The following is a 13,683-nucleotide window of genomic DNA, read 5'->3' as shown; positions in this document are numbered from 1 at the left end:
ACGGTACCTTTTTTACTTTTTTAGTGTGTTCCTCTGTTATTTCTCCCAATTGCCAATTGGGTGTTACCATTCTCACCTACAGCACTGATTGGACAATTTCAGACTCTGCCCCTCTTGGTTAGGGGAAGGGAAGTCGCTTTATTTCTACATTTCTAGGAATCATTTGTGTAATAGACTAATACACATTGTTACTAGAAACTAGCGCTCGGACTGTGGCGCCGTCAGTAGCGCTCGGACTGTGGCGCCGTCAGTAGCGCTCGGACTGTGGCGCCGTCAGTAGCGCTCGGACTGTGGCGCCGTCCCCAGCGCTCGGACTGTGGCGCCGTGGGTAGCGCTCGGACTGGTGCGCCGTCACCTTTCATGCGTTTTCCCTACTTCTTCCATGTCTGTACACATCTCCAGACATCCATGCTGCGTGCGTATTTCTCATATACATTACATATATTACCTACAACTTTGATACAAACGTGAACGTTTTTGCTGCATTTCTTCTGGCAATGGTAAATCCCAGGGACCGATAGTCACACATTTCCAGGGGGAATAACAGAGGAACGAGATAACAGAGTTCCAAGTGAAGACGCTGCAAAATGTGGATTTCATAAGGAAACTAATAATTTAGTTACGGCTCCGCTGACCCGCTGATGTGTGTGTTTTCTGGCTCGATAGTGGCCGGACAGATGATATCTGCAGGGTATAAGGGGCTCCACTTCCATTGCACTTTTTTCTCAGACTTTTGAATGTATTTTTTTGAGGTTACTGTCTCTTTAAATTACAGCCTTTTGCAGAACTGGAAAGTGTCACTTTTTTTTAGGATATTTCCTAAGGTGTTGGTAACTTCCTGTGATGATCTCGATGAAAAATGTGGCAATGACTAATCCCTCGGTGCGGAGCGTCCGCCTGTACGGAGAACTTCATCAGATATTCGGGTGTTCCAGGACCCCAGACTAAACAAAAGCCAAAAAAGCAAAACTTTCCAGCAGTTATTGGCCGTGGTCTCCATTCACCGCTCTCCCTCCACTTGTCTGCGGTGGATTATCACTAGTTTGGATTATATTCCTACGGTCTATGATCGTATAGTGATTTGTGTGTCGGGTGTGAGTCGATATACCTGCATTCCCTGCTTGCTGATGGTTTCCGATCTTAAATACTAAACCTCCTCTGTAGCAGATGTAATGGTAATTAGCTGTTGGCAGAGCTCCTCTGTCCCCGGCCTGGCTGGACGGCATTATTTCTGCATTCTAGCCCTTTCTGGCACTCGCAGATTTGTTATTTTTCCAGCTGAACCATTCCGTCCTGCAGATCTGAGCGCAGTAATCCTATAATGCACAGGGTTAACCTGATCTCATGTTTAAATACCTGAGTGACCCCGGCCCGTAATGCAGCCTCATTACCCGGCCGCTCCGGTCATCACACGGGGCTGGTTTGCTTCTCTTGAGGATGATTGTGATGTTGGAGATGGAGCAGAGGAGGAATCCTTGCTAATCGCCCTTTATTATATAATTGAGCAGCGATGGAGCCCCATGCTGCTCATCGTTCTCTTAGGCTAGGTTCACATTTCTGTCAATTTGTATCAGTCACAATCCGCGGCTCTGGTAAACAACGGAATCGTTTGGCGGATTCCGTTGTTCCAATTTATTTGTATGAGCAGCAGATTGTGACTGATGATGCTGCGTTGCATCCGCCGCCCGACTGATCAGTTGTGGAACGACTGACCGTCGGGCGGCAGGAACGCAGCTTGTAGCGTTTTTTGAGCAGCGGAATCCTTAGGATTTCACTGTGCATGCCCTCTCTCGGCGGCCGAACGATCAGCTGATCACCCGGCTGCTGTGAGCAATCAGCTGATCACCCGGCGGCCGGCTCCTGTGAACGATCAGCTGATCACCCGGCGGCCGGCTGCTGTGAGCGATCAGCTGATCACCCGGCGGCCGGCTGCTGTGAGCGATCAGCTGATCACCCGGCGGCCGGCTGCTGTGAGCGATCAGCTGATCACCCGGCGGCCGGCTGCTGTGAGCGATCAGCTGATCACCCGGCGGCCGGCTGCTGTGAGCAATCAGCTGATCGTTCTCTCTTTTTCAGTCCGACAATGATCTCTAATTCTTGTCATCCGTTGTACAACGCATCAGTCACAAGCGTCAAGCAACGCATGTGACTGATAGAAAACAACGGAAATGTGAACCTAGCCTAACCTGCACCTCCGGCTTCGTGAATAGAATGCCTTGTGTGTAGTGATGACTGACACCTGCGGGGTACGTGGTGTGGAGTTATATTCTGGGACCATGGTTACTAAATTCAGTCCTCATGAGCGCAGAAGTAGATGTGGCAGCAGCGCTCCTCCTTCTTTAGGAGTAACGATGGCCACCATTGCCATCAATGTGTCTGGATTCTGATCACATTGACCTAAAGAAAGATTCCATCTTTCGACTTTAAGGACAGCGCTTTATCCTGCCATATCTGTGCTATTAATTCGCAGACTGACCACGGATGTCCTGATCCATCCATCAGCCTCCTATGTGAATATTGGGGTCTGGATTCCTGCGGTCTGTACACGGACTCTGACATACAGACATGACTTCTGCCTAAGGCCTCATTCACACGTCCTCTATTCACATACGAGTTCTATATGGATTTTTTTTTCTTTTAATATGGATAGATCTTATACCTTTAATCTTCTATGGGGTCGTTCACATATTGGCTTTTTTTTTTTTTTTTTGTCAGAAGGTACCAAAGCATGGAAATTTGCCTGATGCTGATCTGATCACTGTGCGGGATTAAACCCATTGCACATCTATGGGCCCGTGAATAAACCGGGCAGCGGTCAAATGCCATCTGTGTGCCATCCGTTTTTCACAGACTGTTTGATAGGAGAAAACCTGGAAAAATAAAAAAAAAAGTGTGTGTGTATATATATGTAATAGATATATATATGTGTGTATATATATATATATATATATATATATATATATCACATATATATATATATATATATGTGTGTGTAATATATATATATTTATGTATATTATGTAACATATACACACACACTCATATTATATATATTATACACACATAGTATATATTATACACAAGGTAATAATACAATATATATATATATATATATATATATATCTATATATTATATATTTTTATTTTTTTTTGTTCTCCATCTGAAGAAAAAAAAACCTGCTGAAACTCTAATGAAACGTGGATCCACACTGTTGAAAATCACTGCTGTCTTAATTTGTTTGGTGCATCTAGAACGACCGAAAGTCTATGCCCTCTCTGCTCCCTCCTGGGAAAACTGCCCTCTCTGCCCCCTCCTTGGAAAACTGCCCTCTCTGCTCCCTCCTGGGGAAACGATGCCCACTTTGCTTGCTCCTGGGAAAACGATGCCCACTTTGCCCGCTCCTGGGGAAACGATGCCCACTTTGCCCGCTCCTGGGGAAACGATGCCCACTTTACCCGCTCCTGGGAAAACGATGCCCACTTTGCCCGCTCCTGGGGAAACGATGCCCGCTCTGCCCGCTGCTGAGCCTGCCAGAAAGTGAGAGTTTTGGGGGATTTTTGTGCAATTTGTGACTTTTGGGGAGGGACCCCTGTGTGACCGCTCAGGGTGGAGGGATTCCTCCCTTTTCCTGTATTACTGACCTGTTCTCTTTACACAGCGGCTCAGTAATGACCACTATAGACGGAGCTGCGGCCAAACACCATGCACCCCAAGATGTTTACCACGCTGGTGTCTGTGCACATGTTGAGTATTTGGAGTCAGACTTTTCTGCACTTCTGCTTCTCTTGGCCGAAAAACGCAGCTCAAAAACGCTCAGAATAGATAGGCCTCTGAAACGCCCTCTCAGGACCTCTGCTTGTTGTCAGTGAATGGAGACGCTTTGTTTCCGTTGATTCCGCTCCTGGATTTGTTACGTTACAGCCGCACATTCCATTATACAAAGGTTACCGTTATTTACTGAAAGCTGGGATTTCCTATAAGTCGACACAAATCTCTGTTCCTGTTGTGGATGCAGTGAGCGTCCTGATGATGTATGGCCGCCGCTCTCCATATGTAGGGGCCCCCTGTGTATCCTGACACGGTGACATCTTCCTTACTTCTCTGCTGTAGGAGCCATTTATCTGCCGGTGATTCTGTGCAGAGCCCGGACGCCGCACAGATGATGGTGGAAGCGATGGTTTCATCGCTGCTCCACGGGGGTCACTTGTTTCCTTTGTCTTTGGGTCACTGTATAATAATGGGATCTAAAGACCTCTGTACACCTAAGACTAAAGTCGGCTGAACCTGCTGATATCGACAAGTTCAACAGTCCAATGTATCCGGGGGCCGGCACCTGATGATCAGGGGAGAGGTTTGATTTTGGACATGTCAGACTGCGGCTTTCCAGATACTAGGAGCCTCGGCCAAACGAGCGCTTGTGTGTGCGGCCGAACAAGGCATCTAATGTCCAGAAAGAGTTACTAGCTGTCTGTTCACACTTTGGACCTCTTTTATACAGAGGGCTTTTTTTTTTTTTTTTTTTTTTTTTTTTAGAACATTCATTTTAGAGCGGATTCTGCACACTCTTTTTGAGTGCACTTCTTATTCAGCTGGAAATCCAAGAAATTGCAGTTCGTGATGCAACCGGAGGTCGAAGACCAAATTATTCCTCCTTTTTGTAGATAGGTTTTCTGGTGAAAAGCTGTACCCTTGGGATAGGGGAGAAGATCTGGATCGCGGAGATTCGGCTGCGAGGACTCGCACCGATTGCCAGGACGGGAAACTTTCATGACATGGAACAACAATATCTATTCCTGACAGTCGCTACATTCATTTTCAATGGGGGGGGGGGGTGTAGGGAAAAGTCGATTGTGGCCCCATAGAGGATGAGTGACCACTGCTGCATCCAACGCATGGCCCCTCTGTTCTAAGGCTGCTTTCACACCTCCGGTTTTAGCAGAGCCGGCCAATCCGACGCTAAAACCTATGCAACGGATGCGGCGACAAAACTGCATCCTTTGCATAAGTTTTTAACATGCGGCCTGACCGGTTTTTGCCGCTTGCGGCAGGCTACTGGGCATGTGCAGTGGAAAAAAACGCATGCAGCGGCCGGATGCGGTTTTTGCCACAGGACGCCGCATGTGGTGTCCATAGGCATGCATTGCAAATTGCGCCGCATCGGCCGAATGCGGCGCGATGCGTTTTTTTTTTTTTGCCGGACAAAAAAAACATGCCAGGCAACATTCCATCCGGCCGCCGCATCGGCTAAATCTGCCGCATGCGGCAAAAACCATACAGAACGCAAGCCCATGCGGCACAATACGGCACTAATGTAAGTCTATGCAAAAATAAAAACACAACCGGTGGCAAAAAAAAATGGTTGCGTTTTTTCTGCAAAGTGCCGGATTGTGCCGCACAGGAAAAACCGGAGGTGTGAAAGCAGCTTAACCAGGATGCCGGACTCCCAAAGATTTTTTTTCATTGGACAAGCCCTTTAAATGCGAGACACAAACTCCAGATTAATGCTAAACCTAATTTTTATTTTCTTATGTAATCCCTTGATTTGCCTATTTTTATTTCCCTTGTGTTCTGGCATTTTGTGGACGACCTGCCCCTGACCAGCCCCTGTAATAGGAGTGTATACGATCCCTGTAGGAATCCTCCCGACTCCCCCCGATGCGTCTCCCCTCACAGGTATTGCTCATTACAAGTCCTGACGTGATTTCACTCCCATCGCTGATCTGAATCGCGCCGTTCTGAAATGTGATCGGGATCAGGGGCTGTCGGCTGATACCTGACCTGAGCTTACCTGCAAAACATTGTGAAGTACCAAGACACTAGGGTTCGGTGCGAGGCGACCACTCGGGAGATAACTTTAAAAATCAGTCCTTTATTCCAAGCGGATTATAGTGTCACAGTTCCACGAATACAGATGAATCACTGCCGCATTTCTGCCACTATATGTCATCCGGCCGGATAGCAGGACCCCAGGGTTATAAATGTGATGTCACTCTGAAGGTCCCAGCTCATCTCTTCTCTCATCATCCCGGTCATTAGTCTGCAGAGGTTTTCTAGAGTTCAGTATTGTGCTAGAAAATACTGTGGGTCACACTGTACCCCGGGAATAAACAGATCTGGAACACGCCATTTATAGCTCTTCTAAACAAGATAAATGTTGTGTTACAGGCGCATTCTGCCCCTGGAGCTCTGTGTGTTTTTATAAGATATTGTTCCCAATCACTTTACACTCTGTACATTACTACTGATTACCTGCAATAAGTTTAGCCAGAGAAAGTTAATTAACACTGATTCCAATCCATTACTGCTGTAAGTAAGTAATAAGCGGCCCAGACTGCTGCATACAAATGTATAGGAAAGTCACATTGTCTGGTCACTATGGAATTAGACACATTAACCACTGCAAAGAGATCAGCGGTGACATCACTGAGAACACTGCCTATCCATCACCAGAGATCAGCGGTGACATCACTGAGAACACCGCCTATCCATCACCAGAGATCAGCAGTGACATCACTGAGAACACCACCTATCCATCACCAGAGATCAGCGGTGACATCACTGAGAACACCGCCTATCCATCACCAGAGATCAGCGGTGACATCACTGAGAACACCTCCTATCCATCACCAGAGATCAGCGGTGACATCACTGAGAACACCACCTATCCATCACCAGAGATCAGCGGTGACATCACTGAGAACACCTCCTATCCATCACCAGAGATCAGCGGTGACATCACTGAGAACACCACCTATCCATCACCAGAGATCAGCGGTGACATCACTGAGAACACCGCCTATCCATCACCAGAGATCAGCAGTGACATCACTGAGAACACCTCCTATCCATCACCAGAGATCAGCAGTGACATCACTGAGAACACCGCCTATCCATCACCAGAGATCAGCGGTGACATCACTGAGAACACCACCTATCCATCACCAGAGATCAGCAGTGACATCACTGAGAACACCACCTATCCATCACCAGAGATCAGCGGTGACATCACTGAGAACACCGCCTATCCATCACCAGAGATCAGCGGTGACATCACTGAGAACACCTCCTATCCATCACCAGAGATCAGCGGTGACATCACTGAGAACACCACCTATCCATCACCAGAGATCAGCGGTGACATCACTGAGAACACCTCCTATCCATCACCAGAGATCAGCGGTGACATCACTGAGAACACCACCTATCCATCACCAGAGATCAGCGGTGACATCACTGAGAACACCGCCTATCCATCACCAGAGATCAGCAGTGACATCACTGAGAACACCTCCTATCCATCACCAGAGATCAGCAGTGACATCACTGAGAACACCGCCTATCCATCACCAGAGATCAGCGGTGACATCACTGAGAACACCACCTATCCATCACCAGAGATCAGCGGTGACATCACTGAGAACACCGCCTATCCATCACCAGAGATCAGCGGTGACATCACTGAGAACACCACCTATCCATCACCAGAGATCAGCGGTGACATCACTGAGAACACCGCCTATCCATCACCAGAGATCAGCGGTGACATCACTGAGAACACCTCCTATCCATCACCAGAGATCAGCGGTGACATCACTGAGAACACCGCCTATCCATCACCAGAGATCAGCGGTGACATCACTGAGAACACCTCCTATCCATCACCAGAGATCAGCGGTGACATCACTGAGAACACCTCCTATCCATCACCAGAGATCAGCGGTGACATCACTGAGAACACCGCCTATCCATCACCAGAGATCAGCAGTGACATCACTGAGAACACCTCCTATCCATCACCAGAGATCAGCAGTGACATCACTGAGAACACCGCCTATCCATCACCAGAGATCAGCGGTGACATCACTGAGAACACCTCCTATCCATCACCAGAGATCAGCGGTGATATCACTGAGAACACTTCCTATCCATCACCAGAGATCAGCAGTGACATCACTGAGAACACCTCCTATCCATCACCAGAGATCAGCGGTGACATCACTGAGAACACCTCCTATCCATCACCAGAGATCAGCGGTGACATCACTGAGAACACCTCCTATCCATCACCAGAGATCAGCGGTGACATCACTGAGAACACCTCCTATCCATCACCAGAGATCAGCGGTGACATCACTGAGAACACCGCCTATCCATCACCAGAGATCAGCGGTGACATCACTGAGAACACCTCCTATCCATCACCAGAGATCAGCGGTGACATCACTGAGAACACCTCCTATCCATCACCAGAGATCAGCAGTGACATCACTGAGAACACCTCCTATCCATCACCAGAGATCAGCAGTGACATCACTGAGAACACCGCCTATCCATCACCAGAGATCAGCGGTGACATCACTGAGAACACCTCCTATCCATCACCAGAGATCAGCAGTGACATCACTGAGAACACCGCCTATCCATCACCAGAGATCAGCGGTGACATCACTGAGAACACCTCCTATCCATCACCAGAGATCAGCAGTGACATCACTGAGAACACCTCCTATCCATCACCAGAGATCAGCGGTGACATCACTGAGAACACCTCCTATCCATCACCAGAGATCAGCAGTGACATCACTGAGAACACCTCCTATCCATCACCAGAGATCAGCGGTGACATGAATGATATGTTTGATAAGGACTTCCCCTTTAAATGACAACTTATCTATCTCTTTCTTTCTTTCTTTCAGCTGGACCTGGCTAAACCCTTTGAGGATCAGGGTCCTCTTGACGTCATTATCCACAAGTTAACAGATGTCATTCTAGAGGCCGACCAAAACGAGAGCGAGTCGGTGCAGGTGGTGCAGAGATTCCAGGTGAGTGATTTGTGATTGCTACCAAAGCCATCTATCCGATCTTATTCCAGTGCGATCCCACCTGTGGTCTCAGCCAGGACTTTTCCAAACCTAATTACTAGTTGTTTTTTTTTCCATGCCCCCTTGGCCTGAAAACCTTAGATGGGGTGCATGCGTATGGGAGGCTTCATTATAGGGTCGAGAAAAATCAGACTAAGGCTAAGTTCACATTTCCGTTGATTTGTATCAGTCACATGCGTCGCTTGACGCATGTGACTGATGCGCTGTTCAACGCTGTACAACGGATGACAAAGAACAGAATTCTTTGTCGGATTCCGTTGTGTGTGGGGGGCGGAGTTCGGGGGCAGAGCCGAGCGGGGGGCGGGGCCAGGCGCTGAGGATGTCAGTGGAAGTGCTGCGGTCTGCATGGCTGGGGACAGGTGAGTGTATGTGTGAGTGAGTGTGTGTATGTGCATGTATGTATGTATGTATGTATGTATGTGTGTGCACATGCAAAGTGCGGGAGGGGGCGGAGCCGAGCGGGGGGCGGGGCCAGACGAGGGTGTCAGTGCTTGTCTGCATGGCTGGGGACAGGTGTGTGTGTGTGTGTGTGTGTGTGTGTGTGTGTGTGTGTGTGTGTGTACATACATGTGCAGAGTGCGGGAGGGGGCGGGGCCGAGCGGGGAAGTGTCGGCCTCCCTGCACACGTAACCAGCCTAAATATCGGGTAACAGCAAAGCACCCGATGTTTACCTTGGTTACCCGATATTTACCTTGGTTACGGGCCTACACCGCTTAGCGCTGGCTCCTTGCACCGTAACCAGGGTAAATATCGGGTAACCAACCAAAGCTGGTGACGTGTGCAGGGAGCCAGAGAGCATGCGCAGCGAAATCCGACGGATCTCGCTGCTCAAAAAACGTTACATGCTGCGTTCCCCCCGCCCGGCGGTCAGTCGTTCCACGACTGATCAGTCGGGCGGAGGGTGCAACGCAGCATCATCAGTCACAATCCGCTGCTCATACAAGTCTATGGGAGCAGCGGAATCCGCTAAACGGATTCCGCTGTTTACAAGAGCAGCGGATTGTGACTGATAGATTTTAGCGGAAATGTGAACTTAGCCTAAGCAAAGGTGCAAGTGAATGGTGGTGTCAGGAATGTCAGCTGATGACAGACACGAGCATGCATGTGTATGGGGAGGGAGAGCTAGTGACAGACCTGAGCATGCATGTGTATGGGGAGGGAGAGCTGGTGACAGACCTGACCATGCATGTGTATGGGGAGGGAGAGCTAGTGACAGACCTGACCATGCATGTGTATGGGGAGGGAGAGCTAGGGACAGACCTGACCATGCATGTGTATGGGGAGGGAGAGCTGGTGACAGACCTGACCATGCATGTGTATGGGGAGGGAGAGCTAGGGACAGACCTGACCATGCATGTGTATGGGGAGGGAGAGCTGGTGACAGACCTGACCATGCATGTGTATGGGGAGGGAGAGCTAGGGACAGACCTGACCATGCATGTGTATGGGGAGGGAGAGCTAGTGACAGACCTGACCATGCATGTGTATGGGGAGGGAGAGCTGGTGACAGACCTGACCATGCATGTGTATGGGGAGGGAGAGCTGGTGACAGACCTGAGCATGCATGTGTATGGGGAGGGAGAGCTGGTGACAGACCTGACCATGCATGTGTATGGGGAGGGAGAGCTGGTGACAGACCTGAGCATGCATGTGTATGGGGAGGGAGAGCTGGTGACAGACCTGACCATGCATGTGTATGGGGAGGGAGAGCTAGGGACAGACCTGACCATGCATGTGTATGGGGAGGGAGAGCTGGTGACAGACCTGAGCATGCATGTGTATGGGGAGGGAGAGCTGGTGACAGACCTGACCATGCATGTGTATGGGGAGGGAGAGCTAGGGACAGACCTGACCATGCATGTGTATGGGGAGGGAGAGCTGGTGACAGACCTGACCATGCATGTGTATGGGGAGGGAGAGCTGGTGACAGACCTGACCATGCATGTGTATGGGGAGGGAGAGCTGGTGACAGACCTGACCATGCATGTGTATGGGGAGGGAGAGCTGGTGACAGACCTGACCATGCATGTGTATGGGGAGGGAGAGCTGGTGACAGACCTGACCATGCATGTGTATGGGGAGGGAGAGCTGGTGACAGACCTGAGCATGCATGTGTATGGGGAGGGAGAGCTGGTGACAGACCTGACCATGCATGTGTATGGGGAGGGAGAGCTGGTGACAGACCTGACCATGCATGTGTATGAGGAGGGAGAGCTGGTGACAGACCTGACCATGCATGTGTATGGGGAGGGAGAGCTGGTGACAGACCTGACCATGCATGTGTATGGGGAGGGAGAGCTAGTGACAGACCTGACCATGCATGTGTATGGGGAGGGAGAGCTGGTGACAGACCTGACCATGCATGTGTATGGGGAGGGAGAGCTGGTGACAGACCTGACCATGCATGTGTATGGGGAGGGAGAGCTGGTGACAGACCTGACCATGCATGTGTATGGGGAGGGAGAGCTGGTGACAGACCTGAGCATGCATGTGTATGGGGAGGGAGAGCTGGTGACAGACCTGACCATGCATGTGTATGAGGAGGGAGAGCTGGTGACAGACCTGACCATGCATGTGTATGGGGAGGGAGAGCTGGTGACAGACCTGACCATGCATGTGTATGGGGAGGGAGAGCTAGTGACAGACCTGACCATGCATGTGTATGGGGAGGGAGAGCTGGTGACAGACCTGACCATGCATGTGTATGGGGAGGGAGAGCTGGTGACAGACCTGACCATGCATGTGTATGGGGAGGGAGAGCTAGGGACAGACCTGACCATGCATGTGTATGGGGAGGGAGAGCTGGTGACAGACCTGACCATGCATGTGTATGGGGAGGGAGAGCTAGTGACAGACCTGACCATGCATGTGTATGGGGAGGGAGAGCTGGTGACAGACCTGACCATGCATGTGTATGGGGAGGGAGAGCTGGTGACAGACCTGACCATGCATGTGTATGGGGAGGGAGAGCTGGTGACAGACCTGACCATGCATGTGTATGGGGAGGGAGAGCTGGTGACAGACCTGAGCATGCATGTGTATGGGGAGGGAGAGCTGGTGACAGACCTGACCATGCATGTGTATGAGGAGGGAGAGCTGGTGACAGACCTGACCATGCATGTGTATGGGGAGGGAGAGCTGGTGACAGACCTGACCATGCATGTGTATGGGGAGGGAGAGCTAGTGACAGACCTGACCATGCATGTGTATGGGGAGGGAGAGCTGGTGACAGACCTGACCATGCATGTGTATGGGGAGGGAGAGCTAGGGACAGACCTGACCATGCATGTGTATGGGGAGGGAGAGCTGGTGACAGACCTGACCATGCATGTGTATGGGGAGGGAGAGCTAGTGACAGACCTGAGCATGCATGTGTATGGGGAGGGAGAGCTGGTGACAGACCTGACCATGCATGTGTATGGGGAGGGAGAGCTGGTGACAGACCTGACCATGCATGTGTATGGGGAGGGAGAGCTAGTGACAGACCTGAGCATGCATGTGTATGGGGAGGGAGAGCTGGTGACAGACCTGACCATGCATGTGTATGGGGAGGGAGAGCTGGTGACAGACCTGACCATGCATGTGTATGGGGAGGGAGAGCTGGTGACAGACCTGACCATGCATGTGTATGGGGAGGGAGAGCTAGGGACAGACCTGACCATGCATGTGTATGGGGAGGGAGAGCTGGTGACAGACCTGACCATGCATGTGTATGGGGAGGGAGAGCTGGTGACAGACCTGACCATGCATGTGTATGGGGAGGGAGAGCTATAGACAGACCTGACCATGCATGTGTATGGGGAGGGAAAGCTGGTGACAGACCTGACCATGCATGTGTATGGGGAGGGAGAGCTGGTGACAGACCTGACCATGCATGTGTATGGGGAGGGAGAGCTGGTGACAGACACGAGCGTGCATGTGTATGGGGAGTATGGGGAGGGAGAGCTGGTGACAGACCTGACCATGCATGTGTATGGGGAGGGAGAGCTGGTGACAGACCTGAGCATGCATGTGTATGGGGAGGGAGAGCTGGTGACAGACCTGACCATGCATGTGTATGGGGAGGGAGAGCTGGTGACAGACCTGACCATGCATGTGTATGGGGAGGGAGAGCTGGTGACAGACCTGACCATGCATGTGTATGGGGAGGGAGAGCTGGTGACAGACACGAGCGTGCATGTGTATGGGGAGTATGGGGAGGGAGAGCTGGTGACAGACCTGACCATGCATGTGTATGGGGAGGGAGAGCTGGTGACAGACCTGACCATGCATGTGTATGGGGAGGGAGAGCTGGTGACAGACCTGACCATGCATGTGTATGGGGAGGGAGAGCTGGTGACAGACCTGAGCATGCATGTGTATGGGGAGGGAGAGCTGGTGACAGACCTGACCATGCATGTGTATGGGGAGGGAGAGCTGGTGACAGACCTGACCATGCATGTGTATGGGGAGGGAGAGCTGGTGACAGACCTGAGCATGCATGTGTATGGGGAGGGAGAGCTGGTGACAGACCTGACCATGCATGTGTATGGGGAGGGAGAGCTGGTGACAGACCTGACCATGCATGTGTATGGGGAGGGAGAGCTGGTGACAGACCTGACCATGCATGTGTATGGGGAGGGAGAGCTGGTGACAGACCTGACCATGCATGTGTATGGGGAGGGAGAGCTGGTGACAGACCTGACCATGCATGTGTATGGGGAGGGAGAGCTAGTGACAGACCTGACCATGCATGTGTATGGGGAGGGAGAGCTAGTGACAGACCTGAGCATGCATGTGTATGGGGAGGGAGAGCTAGT

General features: G+C 50.7%; 1 protein-coding gene across 1 annotated transcript in view; it reads left to right on the top strand.

The window, feature by feature from the left end:
• ITPK1 (inositol-tetrakisphosphate 1-kinase) overlaps positions 1-13,683 on the top strand; it is a 137,313-nt gene that overhangs the window by 33,544 nt on the left and 90,086 nt on the right. Inside the window, exon 4 of the mRNA XM_075329568.1 lies at positions 8,698-8,823. Within this exon, the coding sequence (XP_075185683.1) occupies positions 8,698-8,823 (126 nt within the window). The remainder of the gene's footprint in view (positions 1-8,697; positions 8,824-13,683) is intronic.

The sequence above is a fragment of the Anomaloglossus baeobatrachus genome, chromosome 12, assembly GCF_048569485.1.
Source record: "Anomaloglossus baeobatrachus isolate aAnoBae1 chromosome 12, aAnoBae1.hap1, whole genome shotgun sequence".
NCBI lineage: Eukaryota > Metazoa > Chordata > Amphibia > Anura > Aromobatidae > Anomaloglossus > Anomaloglossus baeobatrachus.
Note: the sequence above shows the minus strand (reverse complement) of the source record. Positions and strands in the feature narration are given on the sequence as shown.